The sequence below is a fragment of the Dama dama genome, chromosome 12 (genome assembly GCF_033118175.1).
Source record: "Dama dama isolate Ldn47 chromosome 12, ASM3311817v1, whole genome shotgun sequence".
Lineage (NCBI taxonomy): Eukaryota > Metazoa > Chordata > Mammalia > Artiodactyla > Cervidae > Dama > Dama dama.
Genome location: NC_083692.1, coordinates 44,839,238 through 44,867,183, shown reverse-complemented (window position 1 = coordinate 44,867,183; position 27,946 = coordinate 44,839,238). Strand labels below are relative to the sequence as shown.

Genomic DNA, 27,946 nt, shown 5'->3' with positions numbered 1-27,946 from the left:
GCTTCTGGGCTCGGCAGCGCGGGAGGAGGCGGCGGCGACGCTGGCTGGCAGGCAGATGATGCTCGGGGCCCGCAGCCGTCGGGAGGCAGCGTGAGCCGGAGAGAACCCGAAGCCGCCGCGGTGGCAGCAGCGCCGGAGCGGCCTCCTCCCGTTCCCATAATGCACAGGGAGGCGGCGGCGGCAGCATCACCGGCCGCCGGGGTGGCTGTGGCGGCGACCCGGAGGACCCCGGGCACGCCGCGCGCGCGCCACTGCTCGCGGCGAGCCCGGGAGTGACGGCGAGCCCCCCGCAGGCCGCCCGCGCCTGAGGCGCCCCGCCCCCCGGCCCCGCCCCGCCCGAGCGGCCCGCCCCGCCCGGCCCTGCCCTGCCCTCCTCCCCGCCAGCGGCTGCCGGGGCGCTTCCTAGTCCGCGCGGGCGGCCGCCCAGGCGAGGTGCGGCCTCCGCACAGGCGGGGGGCGTCGGCGCCGAGGGGCCCGCCATGGCCGCGTCCGAGCTCTACACAAAGGTAAGGCTCCCGGCGAGCCGCGCCGTGGGGAGGGGGCCGCGCTCCCCGCCGCCGTCGGCTGCCAGGCCAGGGAGGGGCCGGGGCGCGGGGCCCCGGTGCAGCCCCGCCAGCACCACCCCCTTTCCGAGCCTTTCAAAATCCCGGTCCCGGCCCGTGGGTCGCCCGCAGGGGCGCCTTCATCGCTCGGGCGTTGATGGTTAAGGCGGCGAGGGCAGCCTTGCCTCGGGGTGCCTCTCTGGTCCCTGCCACGCTTCTGGGCCGGGAGCAGCGCGGGTCTCTAAGTGGAAGGAGGGCCCCTGTGGATTTAGTAGGGCGGGCCTGGGTCAGGATTGCTCAGCTCTCAGTCTTGCTTTAGGAAAAATCCTGGCTGGTGGGAGATGCTAGATCTTGTAGATCTGGCAGATGCTAGATCAGTTCGGTCTCTCCCTTAGGGACATGCGCTTAAAATAACGCCTTGTGTTGGTATGCGGTGCCACTTCTACCGCCAGCCAACCTTTCTGTGCGATTTGGAATCCTGCAAACGGTCGCCAGTCGATTTTCACCTTTAGTTGCCGGGTTTCAGATTGCTTACCCTGGGGTGGAGAGCCCCTGGGGAAGATACGAATAAATGCAAGCTGATTTCACTGGGATGGTGGATACTCATTTGTCCCTGGGAATTTGCAATCTGCGTGTAATCCCTCAGAGCCTTGTTAGGCTCCATGTCTTCACCAGCCGCTGGGGCGAGCCTTCTCCTTCTGGGTTTAGTTCAAGGGAAGTGGCAGCCTTTCCTTTCTTGTACTGACGCCAAAATTCTCTGGCGCTGCTGATCTCTGAATGGCATATTTTGGAGAACTTAGCCGTCAAGACAGTACGTGGTGCCCTTTGTGACTGCGTGTAGTCATGGCATTTTATACTACCACTCCTGTGTAGGTCAGTGTTTGCCAGCTATTAATTACCTCTAATGCCAGTTAACAGAATTGCCTTAACTACTCAAGTTTGCATTTGTGTCTTGCATTTCAAGTCTACATTTATGGTCCCAGAATCATTGCTTCCAAATATGACCCAAGTAAGCCCAAGTTGCATCATGTTACAGAAGGAAGAGGTCTGGACTCCCCCCTCCCCCCAATCCAGAGACCTTGATTCTGGTCTGGGCCTTTTCACTCACTGTGTGACCTTGGGCAAATCACTTAATCTCTCTGTGCTTCAGTTTACTCATCTGTAAACGGAGTTAATTTTACCTGCCCTGCCTCTCACAAGGCTGTTGTGAGGATCAAACTTAATAATAGATGGGACTGCTTTTTGTAAGCTGTGAATTTCTTTACAAGTGTAAGGTATATTTCTTCAAGCATGAAGTGAATTTGCATGAAACATTTCCTGGGATCTCTTTGTTTCCAACTGCAGATTTGAAAACTACATAATTGAAACTTCTCTCTAAACCTGGTCATTCTTAAGGCATTGTGGATTCTAACATATGATTGAATGCAATTGGAAATTGATCTGAATTTACTTCATTAAGAAACACTTATATAAAGTTAACTATGTGCCAGGTACTGTTTTAAGTGCTTTATACATATTAACTCATTTCTTAGAGGTAAATGCTAAGAAATATCAGTCATTTTCACAAGAAGAGATAGGGTCTATAAATATTCCTCAATTACTTTGTATAGACCCCATTCTTCACTGCCTGAGGAGTCTATCCTTCAGCTGCCTGCCTATTTGTAGCCTGCTTAACAAGACTGGTTGGATAATACATTTCTCTTGCATTTTGGATCTGTCTTCCCAACCCGCCCCCCCCCCCCCCCACCAACACACACCCCCCCCCAAATAATTGGCAAGAAAGAAATTTTAAAAATCCTGGGATTTTTTAAATTATAAGTTTTGGGGCTTTGGTTGTAGCATCATCACAATCTCTTTTAAAATTCACCCTCTAGTCATTGTAAAGACAAACTGGTTAAAGCATCAATAAGGAAGTTGAGCTTAATTGCCTTCTCCTAAATACATTTGTATCTAAGAATCTGGTCACTTGGCTTGTTGGCTTCTTCTTTTTGTGAGTGAACCTTAGCTTAATGGCAGGCAGAACTATTTATTGAGCTCCTCCTGAACGCCAGGTACCCTGTGGAATGTTGAGGGGTTCTCAGATGAACAAGACACAGTCCTTTTCCTCAAAGGGCTCACAGCCTGCTTCTTTTTATTTTTGGCCCAATTTGAATCTCCAAAGGCATAAATAACCTGCTGTTCCCTCAGCAGCAGGCAGACGGCTGGTACGATATTTATTTGTAGAAGTTAGGGAACAGGTTGGGACATGAGAAGGTTGGGATGATTCTAGAGGTAAAGGCTTGGGTAGTGACTATTAGAGGAAGAGGGAAATCATTAGATGTAATATCAGTGGATAAACACAAGGATTTTTTCCTTGCAGAGGATTATAGGAAAGGAAGTTCTGGGGTAGTCTACAAAGAAAAACGTAATAGTGACATGCCATAATAATGATATTCAACATAAAGCAGTTAAATTTGAAAAGTGCCCTTTAAAAAATGTCATTCAGAGCTTAAAGGCAGATTTAGATGTGTGACACAAATCAGCTCCTATTACAGTGAAAGACAAAAGATCATTCAGTTTATTCTTTTTAGCTAAATTGATAATAGTTTTGACACAGCAGTTTAGTAGGGCTTCCTTTTTGTAGAGTTTTCCAGCAGTGTAAACATTTTCAAGGCAATAGCCTGGTTCCTAGGATACAACATTTCTGGAAACTAACATTTTGATTAAAACATGTTTGTTGTTGGTTAAAATAACAGCTTTATTGAGACAGAATTCACACACCATACAATTCACCAATTTAAAATGTACAGCTCAAGGATTTAGCATAACCACACAGTTGTGTGTTGATTTGTTTTTAGATCCACCTGACTTGTTCCTGAAGGAATTATAGGTGGCTGTGACATCTTAGAAGAAGGAAATGGAAACCCACTACAGTATTCTTGCCTGGAGAATCCCGTGGACAGGGGAGCCTGGTGGGCTGCCGTCTATGGGGTCGCACAGAGTTGAACACGACTGATGTGACTTGGCAGCAGCAGCAGTGACATCTTATTATATCTGGTTTTGAAAATATTTGCTAGTCATGACTTGCCGGTGGATATCTGAATCATGGCATAACCTGTAACTACTTTCAGCAACTTCAAAGGATTCAGCATTTGTGGAACAGGGTTTATTAATTAGAGCTGAATGGATCACCAACGGCAATAAAATGGCATCCCAGTCTTCCTCACATGAGGTTCCCAGACTCCACAGGCAGCACATAAATGCTGTAGAACAGCCAGGATTACCTGAAGTTTAGTTAGGAGCCCCGTAGTTTGTCAGGATGCTGAATTTTCTAACAGTACAAAAGCTATCTAAACCTCCGACTTGAGAAGCCAAGTAAATTTCCTTAGGTGAAACACCTGTTAGGCCAATAGATTGTATATCCGTAATCTTCCTTTCCCATTATATTTCTTCATACCTACTGAACCCACACGGACTAGATGTTTTCTGGGATAGTTCCAATTTTATGTTCTATGCCATTGTCTCTTTAAGGCATCAATCCTGGAAATTCTAATATTTTGGTGTTGAAATTGCATTTCTCAGACTGGTTCCAACATCTTAAAGCAGAACAGAAATCTCTGGTATTGTGCCCTGATTTGCGGCTTTGGCAAGTGCATTCACTTTTCTAAAGTCTCCTGTCAGGCTCCTTCTGTTTGTATTTCTTCCTGATGTTCTCTGGCCTGTTAATGGTTGGAAACCTCTGTAGCCTTTTCTTTGTCCAGTTCTCTGTCTCCTTTACTAATTCTAATTTCACTTGACATCCAGCTGACAGTTCTGCCTCAATGGCCTGACTTGTACACATTTTATCTTATTATAGTTATTTGTGTATATGTAAGCCACTCCCACAATACTGTTAACCCCCTGAGGTGCTGATCAGGTTTGTTTACCTCCTATAGAGCCTAGCACAATGTCTTCTACATAGTAGGTGCTCATTAAGTATTTGTTAGATGCATGAAAGACTATTTTAACAGGAGAGAAACAGAAAATAATGGTTTGGGATGATTAGCCCAGTTGTAGGACAGAAACAGAGTATAAAGAAATGGTTAAACAAGTCAGCACATTTTCAGGCATGTTGAACAGGGTGAGTAATAGAGAGGAGAGCTGGGCATTAAGGAGACCGAGGAAACTGTTGGAGGAAACAGAATGGAAAGTGATGGACATCTGCTAGACTGAGGTAGAGGCAGAAGGTGTGAGAGCTCTCTGTGATGAAGCAGATTCGAGGTGGGAAGGAGAGGGAATAGTGTAAGTTAACACCAGTGGCTCTAGCTTTAGAAACTGGAAGTTAATTCTCATTGTATCATGAAATTTTGCTGACTCTGTGAAACTCGTAAGCTACTCAGAAATACTTTTTTAGACTGCTTGAGCAAAGCCAATGGTCTTGATTTCCTCTTGAAATTTGTTACTGTTTCTTGAAGTGTGACAGTTTGATGTATTGCCCAGTGGCTAAAAGGTTACCAAAAAGTTACAATTTTAATGAGAGTGGCTACTGCTAGATAAATAGTTTATATCTTCCTGGTGCTTTTTGAAGTAGGGGGCATTAGGGTGATCTGAATGGGGTTCCAGGGATTTAACTTCAGCGTCCAAAAGGTTGAGGTGGGGTGGAGGGGGATAACGTTCCTATTGAGAGTGTGGAAGAGGAGGCAAAATTCATCAGGAGATTCTAGAGGCACGTGGCCCACTGGAGGATGGATTGGCTTTGTTTGTCCCCACTTTAGGTAGTTCTTAACAAAGTATGAGGTATTATTAGAAGTATAAACTCCTGGCTGATCTGCGGAATAAGACCTGACCCTAGGTGAAATACCAAGTAGGCAGCCCCACTCCACTCTGACGGGCCTGTCCTGTCCCACAGTGGTTTTCCCAGACTTTCTACATTTGTCTACCTGGGAGATTGTCTTCTTCCTTACCTCTGGCTCCTACCTCTGTGTCTCTGTCTTTCTCTAATCAACTTTATTTATGTATAATTTGCATGTAATAAAATTCATTTTAAGTGCACAGTTTGAGTTTTGATAAATATATTCTGTCATGTACCCACCGTCACAAATAAGATACAGAACATTTCTATCACTCTGAAAAGTTCTTTGGTTCTTGGGTTCTTCTCTTCCCCTGCTTATTCAAAGCATTTACTGGAGTTGGCTTACCTGCAGGGGCAGAGGAAAGAGTGGTTTTCTTTTTTTTCCAAAAATGTATGTTATAGTTCCACCGGGGAGCCCAGCTAATACTGATAACAGTATAGAGACTCACACTTCATCGACAGTGGGAGATGGGAGTAAGTGGAAAGGAATTTAGGTGGTTTAATCTTTCTTTCATTCCTCACCTTTACTAATGGTGTTTGCCTTTGATGCCTTGTTTCCTTAGGTCATTAGTGTGCTAAAATGCACTTTAGTCAACTCTGCCTTTAACGGTTCTCTTGCCCCATCAACCTTAGTTGTAATGCCTGTCTGGGTTTGTACTGATAGAGACTTTTAACCTTTACAGAAACCTATCCCTGGCTTCTTCACACCTTAGACAGCCTCCGCTTCTCTTTAAAGCCGTTTTCAGTTGAAACTGTCTTTAACCAGCTTCCATTTGCATTAAATGTCTCCAGAGAGGCCTTTTGCCAATTGTAGAACTTAGGGATGATGTGATTATGCTTTAATTTCAAAATCATAGCTGCAAACTTGATTGAAATCAAGGGAGAAGTGCGTCATCCACTCCTAAGTGTTCATGAGGAGCATTTATATACCTCCTTTGGCCTGAAGTGCCACTGTGTTCATAAATGTGAGCACAGGGCTGGACTGGAGGGAGATGGGACTTAAAAAAAGACAAGTTTTGTCTCTCTATTCACTCATACAAAAACATGCATTGTCTTGGCCAGGAGTCCTGTGTCTATGGTTGGGGTTTTAACCTGATAAATATATTCTGAAGGAACTTCAGAATGGGAGAAATAAAATGATTGGGGAAGTGAAGAGGCTTGACAGAATAAAAAGACAGACTCTTCAAAAAGATGAAGGTGAACTGGGAAAATGGTGAATTATTTAACATCAAGATTAGAAGTTTATAACATCAGATCCCAGTTTAGTAAGAATACTTGTTAGAGCTTGAAAGAAATAGTCATTTAAAATGAATTTCTAATCTAACCATTGTTTTAGACATATGAGACACATTGTCTTAGGTTATGATATCAGCTAAGATGTGGTAGATAATAGACAGGGTCTGGTTAATTCATGGATCATAGTTCTGACACACAGACTTTCCAGATCTCTCTTTGACAGTTTATTAGCCAGAACTGCTTTATTTGGAAGTGATGGAAACCCAACTCAAAGCCAAAAGGGATTCTTTTGCTTAGATGTCCTAAAAGCCCGGGCATGGCTAGATTCAAGACTCAGACATGGTCTCTGGGATTCTCTGTCACTGGCTTTCCTGTCAGACTGCTATCTGACATTGGTTTCATCCTCAGGACAGCTCTTTTCTGGATGAAAAAAAGTGGTAAGTGGCACCCGCCAACCACATGGTCTAGCTCTGGGCCTGGAAGAAGAGAGCCTGGTAGAGGATTTCTGGTTGACCTTGCTTGTGGTCATGTGCCCTCTCCTGACACTGTGCTGAGGGGGTGATGGGGGAGGACAGCAGTGAGCAGTCCAGTCTTGCTCATCTCAGAGGCCAGAGGGAGGTTGGGACGTTGTGATTGATAGTCCTACTCAGACCTTGTGGGGTTGCTGAAAGCTGTTCCCCATCAGAAGGAATGGTGCTAGAGAGATAAAACAATATCCACTATGAATCAGTCACCAAAAGTGCCAAAGTGCCGGAGTTCTGCCTCCTGTTCTGATATTTGAGCAGATGAATGGGAGGATTTTTTTTTTTTTTCCATTGAATGGGAGGATTTTTGACTGGGAGGATATTGGTTATCTTTCCCCTAGAGAATAACTTCTAATTAAAAGAAAAGCCTTGGAGAATCCATAACAGCAAATGTTGATAAAGCATATGAAGGGGGATAATTAGAAGTATGAGATTAACAGATATATGCTACTATATATAAAATAGATAAGTAGCAAGAATTTATTGCATAGCATAGAAACTATATTCAGCATCTTATAACAACCTATAATGAAAAATAATCTGGAAAAAAATATAAAATTGAATCACTTTGCCGTACTCCTGAGACTAACATAATATTGTAAATCAACCATATTTCAATTTTTTTTTTAAAAAAAAGCATAGTAGAGGTAGATGATTTAAAAGTCATCTTTTATTCAATTTTAATTAGAAAGTAATTTTGTGTGAGTTTATATAAGTCATTTTCTGCATATGTGTGTTTTAAACAAACACTATTGTGTTAGGCTAATTTTAAATTAGACTGGACTAGTTAGAACCTAATTTTTCATCTTAATGTACTAGAGTGATTGCAATAAATAATCAGCTATTTCTTTAATGATATACTGTCACTTTAAAATTTTTTTGTAGCAGTACTTAAAACAACTTTTAAACCAGTTTGATCTCTCTATGCTCAAGCTGAAAAATGTCTTCTAGTTTGCTAAGCATCATGCTCGGGTTGGAAGCAGAACTACTAGAGATATTTTCCATAAAATTATATTTTATGTACATTTATGTACATGTTACATAAAATGTAATTTTAATAGTACATTTTAATAATAGTAAACTCGGGTCAAAACCTGGATTAAACTTTCATCAATTTAGAATTTGTACTCATTAAAATCTTATTTTGGAGATGGGAAGTTAAACCCACTAGAACTAACGTTGTATCTTAACCCAGCCTTCCTGTTGATACTCATTTTGTTCATTCTAACAAAGATTTCTCAGCTTCTGCACTATTCTGTTTTCTGGGGACATGTCCTGTGTGTTGTAGGATATTTAGTGGCATCTCTAACTTTTATCTGCTAGATCCAGTAGCATCCCCAACCCACAGTTTTGACAACTGATCCATGTTGTCTACAGACGTTGCCTAATGTTCCCCAGGGAGCAATCCCTGCTCCCCTGTCCCTGCTTGAGAACCACTGCCCTAGATCTTAAGACTTAGATTAGGGTAGGAAAAGTGGGAAAGAGTTAAAAATAAAAATGGAGATTAATTGGAAAAACTTTAAAAAATTGACTGTTTAGTAATACCTCTTCTGCTAATAGGAATGTTATATTATAGATAATTGAGAGAATGTAGAAAAGCATAAAGGAAAATTTTGTAAAAACTAATTATACCATCCAGAGATTATCATTTTCAACCATTAATTTATTTCCTTAAGTCTTTTATCTATTTATCTTGATATTTTTTATGATTTTTAAGCTTTATATATATTGAGATAATTTTTATATTATAAATATTTCTTTATTCAAAAAATTTAAAGCAAAATTTTTTATACTGTGCTGTGCAGCCTGTAGAATCTTAGTTCCCTAACTAGGGATTGAACCCATGTCCCCTACATTGGGAGCTTGGACTTTTAACCACTGGGAGTCCTATAAAATATTCACTAAAAATGTTTTTCATGGCAGTATAATATTCCATCACCAGATGTACCATAAATTATCTACCATAATTTATTTTCACTGTGGGCTTCCCTGGTGGCTTTGTTGGTAAAGAACCTACCTGCCAGTATAGGAGACATGAGTTCAATCCCTGGGTTGGAAAGATTCCCCAGAAGAGAAAATGCCACCCACTCCCATATTCTTGCCTGAGAGATCCCATGGGTCAAGGAACCTGGCAGGCTACAATCCATGGGTTGAAAAGAGTCTGACATAATTTAGTGACTTAACACTACCACCACTACCACCAATTTTCACTGTAAAAAGAAATGTGCTATGATGAACATTTGTTGTACATAAATCTTTGCTTGCATTAGTAAGCTTTAGTCAGTTTCAGACTCTACAACTCTCTGGCAAGTGTTGGCATTTACAATTTTTCAGGGTAGGGTATTGATATTTATTTCATTTTAAAAATAGCACTTTTTATGTATGTTGCTTCAGGGCTAGGATGACCAGATGTCCCATTTCTGTGAGATGCCTTCTGCTATCCAGTACCTTTATTCTGTTTGGAAAAATCCTCTTAGAATAGAATATATAAGCTTATTAGAAAAACTAGTCCTTTTGGAAATCTCAACTATTTACTTTTTCTGACAATTTTCCTTATTGTTGTTCTTATTCACTGTTTTTCCTTGATCTTGGGTGAATCTGGGTCAGAAAGTATAATAGATTAGAAATATTTTTAAAAAGAGAAAGAAAAAAAAAACCATGAAGCTGCTGTCTTAAAGTATAAACAGTTACGTTGTAACATGAAAATTACCTGAATATATGTTATTTCATTATAAACAACGTATCCTTCTAATTAGAGCAAACTACTATTTTTCTGGAGTGGTCAGAGGATGAGTTTTTCTTCAGTGAGCCGTTAAGAACCTGAGAGACCTTCTGCACAACTACCTGGGCTTCTCAGGTGACTCAGTGGTAAAGAATCTGCCCGCCAGTGCAGGAGGCGCAAGAGATGCGGGTTTGATCTCTCAGTTGGGAAGATTCCCTGGAGTAGGAAATGGCAACCCACTCTAGTATTCTTGCCTGGAAAATTCCATGAACAGAGGAACCTGGAGGGCTACAGTCCGTGGGGTTGCAAGAGGTCGGACACCACTGAGCGACTGAGCACACACCTCTTTTAAAGCAATTAGGATGGAACAAAACAGACCAGTGATAAAGACATCACTGTAAAATGGAGTCTTCATACATAGAAGGGGTTTTGGGGTTTGCGAGGCCTGCTGGCATTGCTTGGTGTAACAGCCCACTTTAAGGACTGGTAGCCACAAATGTGGTTGGAGGTTGACTGTGTGGAAGTTTAGGTACCGAAGACATAGGAAACTTGAGTTGAAGCTTTAACATTCTTGGAAGTTCTTTGCTCTTCTTCCTCCACTAAAACTTAGAAATTTACCTTATTTAGTTTTCATTTGTTTTCTTCTAAAAACTGTGACTTGCATAAATGCATGATTCCATGGCAGTATAATTAACAAATCATAGTGGTTAATATTTACTGAGGCCTTACTATGGACCAGACTGTTCAGAGGACTTTGTTACAACTGTTCCTTCCTTGGCTTCCACCTCTCCCAGTACCTGCAACTCAGGCAGTGCATCATGGCTATCAAGGCATGGACTCTACACTTGAATTCTGGTTTGAATCTTGGATTCACTATTCACTATCTCTGTGACCTTAACATTTCTGTGCCTCAATTTTGTCATTTTTATAATGGGGATAACAATATCTACTTCATGAGATAGAAAAGCTCTATACAGTCAGCAACAACAAGACCGGGAGTTGACTGTGGCTCAGATCACGAGCTCCTTATTGCCAAATTCAGGCTTAAATTGAAGAAAGTAGGGAAAACCACTAGACCATTCTGAAATGACCTATATCAACTCTCTTATAATTATACAGTGGAAGTGAGAAATAGATTCAAGGGACTAGATCTGATAGAGTGCCTGAAGAACTATGGACGGAGGTTCATGACATTGTACAGGAGACAGGGATCAAGACTATCCCCAAGAAAAAGAAATGCAAAAAGCAAAATGGCTGTCTGAGGAGGCCTTACAAATAGCTGTGAAGAGAAGCAAAAAGCAAAGGAGTCAAGGAAAGATATACCCATTTGAATGCAGAGTTCCAAAGAAAAGCAAGGAGAGATAAGAAAGTCTTCCTCAGTGATCAGTGCAAAGAAATAGAGGAAAACAATACAATGGGAAAGACTAGAGATCTCTTCAAGAAAGTTAGAGATACCAAGGGAACATTTCATGCAAAGATGGGCTCAGTAAAGGACAGAAATGGGATGGGCCTAACAGAAACAGAAGATATTAAGAAGAGGTGGCAAGAATACACAGAAGAACTGTACAAAAAGATCTTCATGACCCAGATAATCACGATGGTATGATCACTCACCTAGAGCCAGACATCCTGGAATGTGAAGTCAAGTGTCCTTAGGAAGCATCACTATGAACAAAGCTAGTGGAGGTGATGGAATTCCAGTTGAGCTATTTCAAATCCTAAAAGATGATGATGTAAAAGTGCTACACTCAATGTATCAGCAAATTTGGAAAACTCAGCAGTGGCCAGTGGAAAAGGTCATTTTTCATTCCAGTCCCAAAGAAAGGCAATGCTGAAGACTGCTTGAACTACCACACAATTGCACTCATCTCACCCTGTAGTAAAGTAATGCTCAAAATTCTCCAAGCCAGGCTTTAGCAATATGTGAACCGTGAACTTCCAAACGTTCAAGCTGGTTTTAGAAAAGGCAGAGGAATCAGAGATCAAGTTGCCAACATCCACTGGATCATCGAAAAAACAAGATGGTTCCAAAAAACATCTATTTCTGCTTTATTGACTATGCCAAAGCCTTTGTGTGGATCACAATAAACTGTGGAAAATTTTGAAAGTGATGGAATACCAGACCACCTGACCTGCCTCTTGAGAAATGTGTATGCAGGTCAGGAAGCAACAGTTAGAACTGGACATGGAACAACAGACTGGTTCCAAATAGGAAAGGAGTACATCAAGGCTGTATATTGTCACCCTTCTTATTTAACTTATATACAGAGTACATCATGAGAAATGCTGGGCTGGATGAAGCACAAGCTGGAATCAAGATTGCTGGGAGAAATATCAATAACCTCAGATATGCAGATGACACCACCCTTATGGCAGAAGTGAAGAAGAACTAAAGAGCCTGTTTTGAAAGTGAAAGAGGAGAGTGAAAAAGTTGACTTAAAGCTCAACATTCAGAAAACTAAGATCATGGCATCTGATCCCATCCCCTCATGGCAAATAGATGGGGAAACAGTGAGAGACTTTATTTTTGGGGGGTCCAAAATTACTGCAGATGGTGATTGCAGCCATGAAATTAAAAGACACTTACTCTTTGAAAGGAAAGGAATGACCAGCCTAGACAGCATATTAAAAAACACAGACATTACTTTGTCAACAAATGTCCATCTATTCAAGGCTATCATGTTTCCAGTAGTCATGTATGGATGTGAGAGTTGGACTATAAAGAAAGCTGAGTGCTGAAGAATTGATGCATTTGAACTGTGGTGTTGGAGAAGACTCTTGAGAGTCCCTTGGACTGCAAGGAGATCCAACCAGTCCATCCTAAAAGAGATCAGTCCTGGGTGTTCATTGGAAGGACTAATGTTGAAGATGAAACTCCAATACTTTGGCCACCTGATGTGAAGAGCTGACTCATTTGAAAAGACCCTGATGCTGAGAAAGATTGAAGGCGGGAGAAGAAGGGGACGACAGAGGATGACATGGTTGGATGACATCACCGACTCGATGGACATGAGTTTGAGTAAACTCCGGGAGTTGGTGATGGACAGGGAGCCTGGCGTGCTGCAGTCCATGGGGTCACAAAGAGTTGGAGTCCACTGAGCGACTGAACTGAACTAACGCACTTCTAATCGTTGGCGATTATTATTGTTGCTGTCCAGTTCCAGCTGTAGTTCTCCGTTGTCATGCTGCTTTGTCCTCTTCATGAGCTCAGCTGCCTCTTATTGCCCCTTAGAGACCGGGGCTCCTCGGCTCTGTCCCTGACCTTCCCTTCCTCCCACTGTGGCCTGATCGGCTCCTGGTGAGTCAGGGCCGGCCTTGTGCTGATGACTTCCAAATCTGTGTCTGACCTACTTGCTCTCCTATAAACACCAGACAACTGCTTTATGGCCATCTTTAGAAGCATCTCAAACCTAAGGTATTTAAAACTGAACTTGTCATCTCCTCCCTCTTCATGCCACTGTACCCTACTTAACTTCTCCATTTTAGTTTTCCCATCTTTAAGATAGGATAATAGTAATTTAATGCAGAGCACTTACAGGAATCCCTGGTACATATTTAAGAAATTTGAGCCACTCTGATTGTTGTTATTTGCCTTCTTTGTGCGGTGAATAGCATCAACATCTAATCCAAAACTCTAACCAAAAGCTTAGAAACTATCTTGACTTTCTTTCCCCCCATTCCCATCCTACTCTAACTGATCAGTTTCCATTTCCTGGTAGTATTTTTACTCTATTTTCATCCTTATTATTTCTTTCCTGAATCCCCAAATAGTGTCCTAAGCAGTTTTTGCTATTACTTCCTGTGATCTGTTTTTCATTGTACTGCCAGAGTGATTATGTAATGCACATATCTGATCCTATCACTCTCTGTCCTGAAAATTCCCCAGTGATATCCCCATTGAATTTTGTCTTGAGAATAAATTTATTGATGTAGTGCTTCCTAAACTTTGGTGTCCATCTGAATCACTTGGTCTCATTCAAGTAGAGATTCTGATGAAGATCTGGGGTGGGGGTGGCAGTGGGGGTGGGGCAAGACAACTAACAACTTCCAGGTGATGCTGGTGTTGCTGGATTGAAGGCCATACCCCTGGGAGTGAGGCTGCGATGCGCGGGGCTCTTCCTAACTTACCTTCACCCTGGGACTGCCTCATCACTTGTGTTTCCCTAGGGGCATTCAGGTCTTCACTTGAAGTCAGGAGCTCTCCAGGTGCCTTCTTGCTGCTTTGGAGCATTCCCCTTGCCTGGCTTTCTCTACTCTTTGTGAGTAGGTTCCCCCAGACCTGGTCTGGCTAAGATGCCCCTGTATCCTGACACCTACCACGCTGCATTGCAGTTGCCTATCTCCTTGTACATCTCTGAGCACCGTAAGGACAAGGGAGATATCTTGTTTTGATTACAATTTTTATTGAGATATAATTCACATACAATGCAGTTCATCTGTTTAAAGCATGGAATTTAGTGGTTCTCATCTGTTTTTTGACCCAGCATCTAGACCAAGGTTTGGTCTAGTAACAAGCCCACAATTCAAATACATTAATTAAATAAAATAAAAGTACCATTGGCAATTTTTCTCTAAATCTTCCTCTCCATACCTGTTTTTGTTTTTTTTTTTTTTTTTTGGAATTGAACATTTTAGCATTCATATCATCTTACTTATTCATCAGTAACTCTTCATGAGGCTTTCCTGGTGGCTCAACAGTAAAGAATCCACTTGCAATGCAGGAAACTCAGTTTTGATCCCTGGCCTGGGAAGATCCCCTGAAGAAGGATGGCAACCCACTCTAGTATTTTTGTCTGGGAAATCCCATGGACAGAGGAGCCTGGCAGGCTGCAGTCCATAGAGTCACAAAGAGTCAGACATGACTTAGCGACTAAACAACAACTATTAATTACTCTTACTGAGCTTCCTCTTCCCAGCCCACACTCCTCTTTTCGGCACCAGGGATGGGATCCACTTTATTTTTCTCTTGGTAAGTTTTGATGTGTAGTTATAAATCACTGTTCCTTGTTCTCCAGTCCTTCCAGTTCTGTTTTCAGCTCATGCTGTAACAAGCAGTACTGACCCAAGGCACAGATCTCAACATGCTGCTTTCTTGCTCAAGACCCGTGGCTGGTCCCCAATCCACCCCCTCCCCCTCAAAGTGCCTACTATAAGAGTGAACTGATTCCTTAGCCTGACATTCAAGACTTTTTCTAGGTCTAATCTCTTGATTTGGCATTTTACAACACTGGAGTTCTTAGACTTTCTTAGTTCTTAAATGTAGCAATCATCTGAAATACTTTTTAAAATGTAAATTTCTGAGTTCTGCCTCCAGAAATTGATACAGTGATTTTGAGAGTCCTGAGAATCTGTTTTTCACCAATGTGCCAAAAGGGATTCTGATGCAGGTGGTCTGTGGATGCCCTCTCTCAGATGCTGAAGCAACCTTGCTGCTAGAGGCTATGTTCCAGCTTTGCTTGACTCTGGGTTTTGTTCACCGTGTTTCCCTCTCCTGTGTATGTGTGTGTGCTCAGCTGCTCAGTTCTGTCCGACTCTGCATGGACTGTAGCCCACCAGGCTCCTCTATCCGTGGAATATTTCAGGCAAGAATACTGAAGTGGGTTGCCATTTCCTTCTCCAGGGAATCTTCTTGACCCAGGGATTGAACCTGAGTCCCTTGTGTCTCCTGCATTGGCAGGAAGATTTTTTTACCACTAGCACCAGCTGGGAAGCACCCTATTTCCCTCTTGCCACCTAGCAAAGCTCAATAAGAGTTAATGGAATTGGACTATTTGTTGAGTGGTGGTGATGAGTTTTTTTTAAATTGTAAGATGACATTACTGTAGACATATTTTCAGTCCATTTTTTCCCCCCTGGCTATCCTTAATGTTTTACTTTTAATAGAATATGTGAGAAGATCTGGCACATAGTAGTGACCCAGTAAATCATTCTGCTATTTTTAAAGGCAACTGGAAAAACTGCCTCACTTATATTAAAACTTAATTGAGAGTCTTCTATGGTGAAAGATGTTCCATTACTTTTACTAATAATAGGTGTGAAATAGTATAAGAAATGACTTGCAAAATTACTTTGGGAGCTTATTTATTTATACTTTTAAAACTTTTAATTTTTTTTAAATTTTAATTTTAAAAATTTTTTACGGGAGCTTTTTAAAAATATATAACAAAAAAACTGTAAAAATAATGAATGTTCAGTGCAGAACCTTTGAAAATTCAGAAATACAAAAGAAAAAACTGTATGTAATCTCACTATCCTTAGATGCTTTTAATATTTGATGTAAGTATAGTGATTTTTTGTGTGTGCGTATATTTTCTTTAGCAAAACAGTTTATTTTGTGCAGACTATTTTGTAGCAAGATTTTGTTTCCCTAAAGAGTTTGTTTTAAACATTTTCCTCTACCAATACTGTTTTGATCTCCTTGGAGATCAATCCTAAGGGAAATTAACCCTGAATATTCATTGGAAGGACTGATGCTAAAGCTGAAGCTCCAACACTTTGGCCACCTGATGTGAAGATCTGACCTATTGGAAAAGACCCTGATGCTGGGAATAATTGAAGGCAGGAGGAGAAGGGGACGACAGAGGACGAGATGGCTGGATGGCATCACTGACTCAATAGACATGAGTTTGAGCAGGCTCCGGGGGTGGTGAAGGACAGGGAAGCCTGGCGTGCTGCAGTCCAGGGGATCGCACAGGGAGACTGAACAACAGAAACAATGCCAGTCCACATTCTTTTTTTTTTTTTTTTTCAAATGATGATGATGCTTTTTATTATAGTTCTTTAATCTGTAAGTGAGCGAGTGAGTGATGTTGCTCAGTCATGTCTGACTCTTTGCAACCCCAGGGACTGTAGCCCACCAGGCTCCTCCGTCCATGGGATTTTCCAGGCAAGAATACTGGAGTGGGTTGCCATTTCCTTCTCCATCACATTCTTAAATACTGTGTTTTTTAATGCTTCCGAGTATTATGTTGCATGAATTAGTCATGTTATTCAACCAATCCCCTATGATAAGTATGTCCAATTTTTTGACAGTTTAACTAAAGAGACTCAAAAGCTTTTGTGTGTTCCTTTAAAAAGAAACCAATTGTAGTTGTCAATGAATCTGACTATAATTACAGAACATCCCATTTTTCTACAATAATAATATTGGTGCAAAAACTTGATTATCATATCAATGTTAAGAAGATTAATCCAGTTAGAGCTTAGAAGGACTAAAAAAAAAAAAATGCAGAAGTATCAAAGCACTCAGGAATAAATCCTTAAACACAACTACATACTTGGTATATTAGAGTGTGTCAGCCACAACAGCCTGCTAGAAGGAAATTCTCCAGACTAGAGAGTTAGATAGATCAAGGTTATTGATCACTGTGCCAGGGGAATGAAGCTGTAGGTTAGCTCCAACCTGAGAGGACAGTGGGTCTCTTCCTTCTCCAGGATTTTGGAAATCATATAGTGGGATAAGTTGTGCTGAAGTCAACACATTTCTGTACCTGCCTATTCTTGTTAGTCGAGGAGACTATCCCTGACTAATTGAAGCCATTTGAAATTTGCCAAGTTCCTGCATCCATATTTAATGACGGGACAGCCTGGTTGCTCAGAATATGTTGGATTTAGAAATAAAAAGTTAACTTAGGCTAAAGGGAAAAGAGTTATATAGCAGAGACAGTTATTAAAAACAAACAAATCACATTTACTAAGTAACATGGGAAATAATCTCTGAGACATGAGATCTTGAAAAGTCTGAAAAGGAGTCTTTTTGTTAATGTATTTCAAATAGACCCCCTTGGTTTACAAATACTTATAATTTGCTTCCAACTGAAATATGTTGGGAAACTGGGCAAAGGCTCTTAGGGGCTGGTTTCTTCAGAAGACATTGAGTTCCTTTGGGGCAGAAGTGGCATCTCTTTGGGTCCAATAGTTTTCTGAGTCATGTCAAGAATGATGCCTTATACTCAAAAAAGTTGGAATACTCTGTGGGCCATGCAAAGTTGGCTCCTCGGTTATTGCCCAACAGAGTCTTCCAGGTCCAGCTTGTCCCTTGGAGCCAGGGCTCCCACTGTGGTGTGTTTAATAAAGTGAAAGTGAAAGTCACACAATCATGTCCGCCTCTTTGCGACCCCATAGGCTATACAGTCCATGGAATTCTCCAGGCCAGAATACTGGAGTGGGTAGCCTCTTTCTTCTCCAGGGATCTTCCTGAACCAGGAATCAAACTGGGGCCTCCCGCATTGCAGGCAGATTCTTTACCAACTGAGCTATCAGGGATGCCCCATGTTTAATAAGGATGTGGACAAAACATGCAGAGTGCAATTGAACTGGTTAGAGTAAGGATTGGGGTGTGTCATCTGAGTTTATGAAAACCTACATTGTGGAGTCATTTAGAAGAACTTATTACCAGTTTAAAAAATCTCTAAGAGTCCACTGTAATCTATATCATTCTGTATATTAAACCTAGATGCTTAAAATATTGTTTTTCTTAAGGTTAAACATCTCCTGTATTCTTATTTGGGCTGCATATCTGTTGGTTACTTTTCAGGATTTTCTAAGGTAAATATTATAGGCTGGTGGAATTTAACAAGTCTGAATGGGTAGAGGCCAAATTAATTGTTATAAAATATATATGGGTAAAATAGTGCCACTACACATGATTCCAGCTCACAAATTTCTTCTTTGGGGTGGCAATTAAGATTTTGTAAGTCTGAAATTATATAGTTTGATTTTATTCAGAATGTGGTCAATATATAGACACAAAGTCACAGTCAGAGCACCAGAACTACCTCTGTGCATGCTTTTCACTTTAGTTAATTTAGTTCCTTAAGTAGTCAGTTGTCCTTTGGTTTTCATTCTTCACTGTCACAGCACAGTGACATCAGATGCAGCTGGAGCTTAAAGAAGAAGGGTTGTGTTAATTAATTCCAGTGGAACAAAAACTGCCTCAAATAGTTAATGGAATACAGTCTCATTAAAAGACTTTAGAACTTTTTTCCCAAGGACTCGAGGAGAATGGCACAGACTGTTCACTCGAGATCATTGTGAGCTACCGGTGCGGCTTCCAGTCCTCGTCCAGTGGTTCTGATTTCAACGTGAGCCATTCAGGCCGTGCGGTTATCTTCTCCTGAGGCTCTCTCTTTGCCTTCAGTGACAGTTTTCAAGAAAGAAGTTCATGAACTTAGGCTTTGTCACAATCTAAAAATGGCCTCTATTTTATTGTTTTATTTATAGCTGTCATATTTTAGTTTAAATACAGTTGACCTAGCAAGCAAACATTTGTGTGTACAAGTAGGGTGGCAGATACCAGGTCAGGTTGCCTGCTGGGTTATTGGAGGGAAGAAGAGGCTATGTATATTCCCATCATTGTTTCTGTCAGCTGATCTTGCTATTATAAGGTTCTTTTTTTTTTTTTCTTTTTTGTCTTCCGAATAGTTAAGCAAAGTGGGATTATTGGACTGAGAAAGCCAGAGTTAGGGAAAACTGGGTTGAGAAATAAGTAGGAAGATCTTTTTCCCATGTGATTAATTATCTTGGTTTTCCAACTCAACGTTTTATAATCAGTAGAAGCTTGCATTCTGTGACCTATCCTCTGAAGACACTGCCTTTGAGCAAACTAGAAACTGTAATCTAGTTTCAGTTTTAATAATAGTTAAAAGGGGGCTTTCTTGGTGGCTCAGAGGATAAAGTGTCTGCCTGCAGTGTGAGACCTGGGTTCGATCCCCGGGTTGGGAAGATCCCCTGGAGAAGGAAATGGCAACCCACTCCAGTACTCTCCCCTGCAAAATTCCACAGACGGAGGAGCCTGGTAGGCTACAGTGGAATTGCAGTGATCCTGCATGACTGAACAACTTCAGTAGTTAAAAGGGGAATAAGAGGAAATTAACACGTAACATGTAGTTTACAGTTTTTTTCTTTAACAGATAAAAAAGGTCTACATTTTGTTGTGTTGAAAACGTGTTCAAAAGAGAATGGACTTATAGATGCAACAGGGGAAGAAGAGGGTAGGACAAATCGAGAAACTTGCACTGACATATATACACTTTGCTCTTGTTCAGTTATTAAGTTGTGTCTGACTCTTTGTGACCCCATGCACTGTAGCATGCCAGGCTTTAAACTATCATGTGTAAGAAAGATAGCTAGTGGAAAGCTACTATATAACACAGGGAGCTCGGCCTCGTGCTCTGTGACAACCTAGAGGGATGGGATGGGAGAAGGGAGGGAGGCTGAAGAAGGAGGGGATATTTGTAAAATTATGGCTGATTCACATTGTATGGCAGAAACAACACAACATTGTAAAGCAATTATCCTCCAATTAAAAAAAAATTTTTTTAAGATTTTATGTATGTTCCAGAGCTGAATTTTTAGTAGCATAATAATGAGTATATAAAGAAAAATACATGTAAACATATATACATATCATAAAAATGTATTTTAAAAAAGGCTGAAAAGGATGGCTTGAGACTGGGAGATTTGGGTATGATATCCCACATATGTGTTACCATGTGTGGGGCAGACAGGGTTATGTCTGGGAAGGGAACCACCCCAGTAACTCAAAGAACCAATGACTTGCTTACAAATAATTTTGGCCCTTGTGCTGTAAAGATGGTACACTCAGAGTAGATGAAACAGAGGGGTCAGAACAAGCAGGGCTAATAGAGATATATAGTTCTGTTTCTACTTTTGTTTGTATGCTGTATTGTGATATCTTTTTCTGGTTGTTGTTTTGTTAGGTTAGTTGTAATTTTTATCTAAGCTTCTCAAATTAGCTATAGAACATTTGGATTATTTGTCTAGGATTTGGAAAGGTGTGATATGATTGAAACAGCTCTTCCACTTTAGGATTTGTGTGAATCAGATACACTATGAAAAGGAAGTAGAGATAAGACTATTTAAGCATAGAAACAAGAGTTAAGCTTTATAAATCTGGATGCATTGAATAACAAATACATAAAATGAATGGGAAATACTGAGAACAAATAAGGTAACAGTAACGTGGCATGTTTAAAGGTGTGGTGTCCAGTATTAGGTTGAGTTTCTTCCAGCGTGACTAGAGGCAAATAGTGAGGGCACGCACTCACGGGGCAGCTTGGGGGCTTTATATATAAGTGTGTATGCAAAGCCTTAGGCCAGTACTTGCTGCATCAGGTCGTTCAGTCGCCCAGCTGTGTCCAACACTGTGCGACCCCACGGGCTGCAGCACGCCGGGCCTCCCTGTCCCTCACCGTCTCCTGAAGCTTGGGCTTCCCTGGTGGCTCAGATGGTGCATCATAATGGAGTCCATAATGTTAACTCTTCAGCTGATTTTATTGGCTTATGTATTTTAAATGATTTGTAAAAACTCATTTCCTTAAAAGAGAAATCATAACTCTAGATAGTTTTCTATTCTTAAAGCTTCTCGACGGTTTCAGACATGAGTTATATACACTAATACAATTCTCCCTTCATTCTAGATGGTGTTTGACTAGAAATACTCTTTCAGTTATGTCTACAATTCAACATTGTCAGCATCTGACATAGCTGTAGCTTTCATTGCAGCCCCTTTATTATTGTTTCCTTCATCAGCATTCTCAACCTTTTTTTTTTCTGTCAGAAAAGGGAACTTATTCTAAACCAGGGCTCTTGCAGGTCTTGCACCCAGCTGTAATTAACCAATATAACCAGCAATTTATAAATTATATAGACATGTGTCATAAGTTTAAATTTCAAAATAATAATGGTTAAATTTCAAAAACTAGACCCAACTCTATTTTTCTTGCCAGTATAAAGGATTGAAAGGCAGATATTCCTTTTTCTAACTTTCATTATAGTTAGAGCTAGCTGTGTGGTTCAGTTTTGGTCAATGTGGTAATGGAAATCTTCTAGAGGGCCTCTATGGGGTGGGAGTGGGTGGAAATTGCTTTTCAGATAAAAGGAACAGAAACAGGAGAATGGTTTGGCTGCATATCTTCTTTATTTCATTCAAAATTGTGGAATATGATGTACAGAGTTGTGGCAGCAAAATTGCAGTCGTGAGATAACAAGATGGAGAATGGAAAGTTAACAAGCGGAAGTGGTAGAGCAGAAAGATAAAGAGCCTGGGTTCTCAATGATATTTCTGAGCTCTCAGAAGAACTTTGAGGTAGCCTTCCTTGGACTTCTTGTTCATACATTATTAAAGTCCTAGTAGTTTAAGCTATTTAGTCAGACTTTTCTGTTCCTTGCAGCTGAAAGTATTCCTAACTTAAATAAGATATAGCAACTTTAATGTGAATAAAATTAATATAAATTTGTGAGTTTTTTCAATTTGTACAGTGATATTTATGCACAGATAACATGGGAATATGACAGAATCCATGAACTAAAGGGTGAATTCTAGTCAAGCTTTTGACATTGCAAAATATGAGCAGTAATGTCAAATAAGTTAGCTGCAGTCATAATTTATAGGTATTCTGGCTGCTTTGTGAGTCCTTTCCCATATTACCTATGACTTTTTAAAGTCTTGCTTTCCTTGGGCTTCATGATGTGAACATAACAGATGCACAGACTGAAGGTTCAATAATAAGGAAAAGCTGGGTATGAGAGAAAATAAATGGGTGGAAGACATCAATTAAAAGATGAATGTGTACAGACCATAGCAGTCTTCCAGCCACGGTTGTCCCCAGGATATCCTGGAGTTCCATGTTCTGAATTCCAATGAGGGAGGAAGAGAACAAGATATTGAAAAGGCAAAGAAGCAGTAGCAGCAGCCATTGAAGGCCTGGAAGAATTCCTGGCAGATATTAAAAGCTCCTTCAACTTTGGGGTTCATTTCCACTTGGTCTCTCAGTCCTTACGTGAAGTTTATGGTGAAGCCATACCAACCATGTGCTTAATTTGATCCTTTCAGATTTTCTAACAGTGTTGAGATGTTTGATAAGTTTGTCCATTTGGTATGAAACCTTAGAAGTAGGCAAGGAAAGGAGTACAGATGGGAAAATATAGAGAACTCTTGAGGAGAAAAGTAGTTAGAAAATTAAGAAAATTTGACCTTATCATGAGATGAACATGGTGGTAACATTTTTCCCTGAGGAACTGCTCTCACTTAAATTTTGTCCTTTGCTGAGACTCCCAAGGAATTGCCTCTTTTGAGCATCTTTTAAAAGTTAATCATAAAGGAAAGCTAGTTTTTTGTGTAACTAAAGAAATAAACCAAAATATTTTTTACCAGTGGCACAAAGAGAGAATTATACTTTAAATGGAGGCTGGCACTTGCAAACTCCTATACATGTTCATTTGTTGGTCATCAAGCTTGACAGCCTCTCTGTTCTCTCACTGTATGTTTGGGTCATGACTGGCCTTACTGATCATGCGTTTCTGTAGATTCAGCCTTGTTTCTGGTACAGAGTGAGTGAGTGATAGTTGCTCAGTCTCGTCCGACTCTTTGTGACCCCATGGACTTTAGCCTGCCCCAGGCTCCTCTGTCCGTGGAATTCTCCAGGCAAGAATACTGGAGTGGGTTTGTAAAAGCACTCACTGTAGGCAGATGTGGAAGGGCTGCAACTGCAGCACTGTTAGACTTAGATCTTATGTACAAGTGATACAGTGTGATCACAGGCTCCACTTTCCATTTCCTCCTCACTCTGTTCTTAATAGACTCCTAAGTGCTTTTGATCTTAATAGAGTCTATTTGTCTTGTGAATTTTTAAAAATTCACTTGTTGTTTACATATATGGATACTTTCTTGACTGCTATTAAAAAGGTAATTAATATTTCATAATGATATGGATGGATGTCCAGGATATATTATTAAGTAACAAAAACCAAATTGTAGTCTGTATATATGTGTGTGCACATATGCCTGTGTTCTGGAACAGTTTGTACTAACCTGCTTAAATTATTGAAAACAGTTATTTCTAAAGGTATGATTATGGGAGACCTTTGCTTTTTAATTTATCTATATCTATAATATTTGGATTTTTATAATTAGCATACTTTTTTGTAATCAGAAAAAAATAAATATTTTCTGTCTCTAAGTAGTTGAAATGAAGATGTTTCACAGAAACTTTTTTCGAGTTAAGAAAATTTTCTTGACAGTGTATACATGCGTATATATTAATATACATAATATATTAAAATAATTTGTAATATGTCTAACATGTTTGATGCTTTCAGAACTGAGAAGTCTCACTCCTTATACTTTTTAAGCCTTGGGATGAGCATCTTGGATTAGGCATGAACTAAGAACATTTTCTAGGGAATAGGGGAAAAAGAGGAAGGCTGCCTGTTCAATGTGATTTGAAGAATTCTGAGAGATGCTACAAATAAAGGAAAATCCATAAAGAACTCCCACAGCTCAACAACAAACAATCTGATTTTAAAATGGCCATATAACTTGAATAGACATTTCTCCACAGATGTACAAATGGTTAGTAAGCCCGTGAAAAGATGTTCAATGTCATTAATCATTAGGGAAATACAAATCAAAACCACAATGAGATACTACCTCACACTCGTCGGGATGCCTACTCTCAAAAAACAAAAGAACAAGTGTTAGAGAGGATGTGGAGAAATTGGAACACTTGTACACTGTTGGTGAGGATATAAAATAGTGTGTCCACTGTGGAAAGCTGTAAGACGGTTGCTCAAAAAATTAGCATAGAATTGCCATCCAATCCAGCAATGCTGCTTATGGGTATATACCCAAAGAATTGAAAGCAGGGTCTCACAGAGATATTTGTACAGCTGTGTCCAACCACCACCACCATATTCCCGGCAGCATTATTCATGATATCCAAAATGTGAAAGCACTCCAAGTGTCCAACAACAGATAGTTGTGTGTGTATATATATACACAGACACACACAACAGAACATTTTTCAGCCTTAAAAGGAAAGACATTCTGACACAAGTTATAATGCAGGTGAACCTTGAGGGTATTAGACTAAAAAAAATAAACCAGTTACAAAGTGATAAATACTATATGATTCCACTTATATGAGGTGTAAAGAGTCAAATTAATAGAGACAAAATAAAATGGTGGTTGACAGCCCTGAAGGAAAGGAGGAATGGAGAGTTACTGTTTAATAGGCACAGAATTTCAGTTTTGGAAGATGAAAAAGTTGTGTGAATGGATGGGAGTGATGGTATCACAACGTGTGAATGCACATAATACTACCGAACTGTATATTTTTAAATGGTGAAGATGGTAAATTTTACATTATGTGTACTTTACCACACTTAAAAATAATAATAGTAGTAAATAAAACTCATTAATGCTTCAGAATCTTCTCTTCTAATAATATTCTTAGGTATTCTCTTTGCAAGTTGTTCTTTTATGAGCATAAATATTTATGATGTCTTATTGTGAGCAAGTATCAGTCCTTTCTTTAGGGATAATGAGACTTGTAGTGGGAGGACATATCTGGAGCTAGGGTTGAAGGTAAAAGGGCAAAAGTGAAAGTGTTAATTGCTCAGTTATGTCCAACTTTTTCAGTTCAGTTCAGTCACTCAGTTATGTCCGGCTCTTTGCGACCCCATGGACTGCAGCACGCCAGGCCTCCCTGTCCATCACCAACTCCTAGAGTTTACTCAAACTCATGCCCATTGAGTCAGTGATGCCATCCAACCATCTCATCCTCTGTCGTCCCCTTCTCCTCCTGCCCTCAGTCTTTCCCAGCATCAGGGTCTTTTCAAATGAGACAGTTCTTTGCATCACGTGGCCGAAGTATTGGAGTTTCAGCTTCAACATCAGTCCTTCCAATGAATATTCAGGACTGATTTCCTTTTGAATGGACTCTCAAGTGTCTTCTCCAACACCACAGTTCAAAAGCATCAATTCTTTGGCGCTCCCTTTCTTTATAGTCCAGCTCTCACATCCATACATGACCACTGGAAAAACCATAGCCTTGACTAGGTGGACCTTTGCTGGCAAAGTAATGTCTCTGTTTTTTAACATGCTGTCTAGGTTGGTCATAACTTTTCTTCCAAGGAGTAAGCATCTTTTTATTTCTTGGCTGCTGTCACCATTTGCAGTGATTTTGGAGCCCCCCAAAATAAAGTCTGCCACTATTTCCACTGTTTCTCCATCTATTTGCCATGAAGTGATGGGACCAGATGCCATGATCTTAGTTTTCTGAATGTTGAGCTTTAAGCCAACTTTTTCACTTTTCTCTTTCACTTTCATCAAGAGACTCTTGAGTTCTTCACTTTCTGCCATAAGGATGTTGTCATCTGCATATCTGAGGTTATTGATATTTCCAACTTTTTGCAACCCCATTAACTGTAGCCCACCAGGCTCCTCTGTCCATGAGATTTCCCAGGCAAGAGTACTGGAATGGGTTGCTGTTCTCTTCTCCAGGAGATCTTCCCAACCCAGGGATCAAACCCAGGTCTCCTGCATTGCATATTGTTTACTATCTGAGCTACCAGGGAAGCCCAAAAAGGGCGAAGGAAGAAATACTTTGAGCCACTAAAAATAATTTAAGTTGCATTACAATTTTTGCCTTCGCCTGTCGTAGCCACACAAAACCTTGAATTCAGTAGCATCTCCAGTGTTAGTAAGAATCTAAAGTGATATTTTATCTTTGATATGCTTTATAGAATTTTAGACTGCATTCCTGGACCAGCAAGTCATTTATAGAGATTCATCAAATATTTACTCGTGTTTTTCCATTAGAAGTTAAAGCAGGTGATTTTTTTAGATAGTGATCTTGGTATTGGGCTGATTTTTCTTTATTAGATATATGCCTTGACATTGATTTTTTTCAGCCTTCCTCCTTTTGTAATGTATAATTTAAAGGCTTTTTTCCCCCCCACATTTTTCAAAAGCATTTATTAAGAAACGGGGGGTGGGGTGTGTGTGTGTGTGAATAAAAGGTATAAAGTACACAATCAAAGGAATGAAAGAGTTTACAACATAGCCTCTTTAGGCCAGTGGCAACTAAGAAATATTTGCTGGGCCGACACCAAGGGTATGGAGGCCCCAATTCCATTTTCAATCCCATTTCTCTTGGCTGCTAACCCAACCAGCTCAAAACACCCTCCAAAGAGAAATCAGATTGCCTTCCACAACCTCCCCAAACTACTTCCCAGTTGCCTTTACGGCCCTTCTCTGCCTGGTCCCACATTCCTTACCTAGGCTTCGGGTGAGCTCAGCCAGACCCTGCTGAGCCCTCTCCACTCTTCCAGTCACTCTGTGGTCCCTTCATCTATTTCTGTTCCCATCCGGATTCATTTAATTAAACTACATTCATGAACCAGTTGGGCTGGCTTGATCTGCTGCCTTTGGTCAAGTTACCTGTTTTCCTAAGCCTACATCTGAACTTTCTCTTTCTCCTGTTGGGAACAACTTCTTGAGCAGTGTCTTTGGCAGCTCCCTGCCCCAGTCAGTCCAAGGCTACTGTCTCCCCCAGACAGAACTCTGCACCCCTGTCCAACCTCCCATTTAACTTCCAGGTGGCTCTAGTTCTCAGCTAACCTGTCTAGGTGGTGGTTTAGTCACTATGTTGTGTCTTGACTCTTGATGCCTCATGGACTGTAGCCCACCAGGCTCCTCTGTCCATGGGATTCTCCGGGCAAGAATACTGGAGTGGGTTGCCGTTGCCTTCTCCAATTTTAAAGGCTTAAATTTCCTTCAAAACACAACTTTGGCGATATTCTTCTGGGTTTTTTTGGTTAAATTTTTTTTTCTTTTTTTTAAAATTGTACTGGTTTTTGCCATACACTGACATGAGTCAGCCATGGATTTACATGTGTTCCCCATCCTGAACCTCCCTCCCACCTCCCTCCCCATCCCGTCCCTCTGGGTCTTCCCAGTGCACCAGCCGCGAGCACTTGTCTCATGCATCCAACCTGGCCTGGCGACCTGTTTCACACTTGATAATATACATGTTTCGATGCTATTCTTTCAGATCATCCCACCCTCGCCTTCTCCCATAGAGTCCAAAAGTCTGTTCTATACATCTGTGTCTCTTTTTCTGTCTTGCATATAGGGTTATCGTTACCATCTTTCTAAATTCAATATATATGCGTTAGTATACTGTATTGGTGTTTATCTTTCTGGCTTACTTCACTGTGTATAATGGGTTCCAGTTTCATCTATCTCATTAGAACTGATTCAAATGTATTCTTTTTAATGGCTGAGTAATATTCCATTGTGTATATG

At 40.7% G+C, this 27,946-nt stretch overlaps 1 protein-coding gene across 4 annotated transcripts in view; it reads left to right on the top strand.

Annotated features, from left to right (window-relative positions):
* Positions 1 to 422: 422 nt before the first annotated feature.
* The window catches only part of MYO5A (myosin VA), a 200,126-nt gene continuing 172,602 nt past the window's right edge, over positions 423 to 27,946 (top strand). For all 4 annotated transcript variants that reach the window (XM_061157181.1, XM_061157180.1, XM_061157179.1 and 1 more), the window contains exon 1: positions 423 to 506. In XM_061157181.1, coding sequence (XP_061013164.1) covers positions 480 to 506 — 27 coding nt within the window. In that variant the 5' untranslated portion in view covers positions 423 to 479. The remainder of the gene's footprint in view (positions 507 to 27,946) is intronic.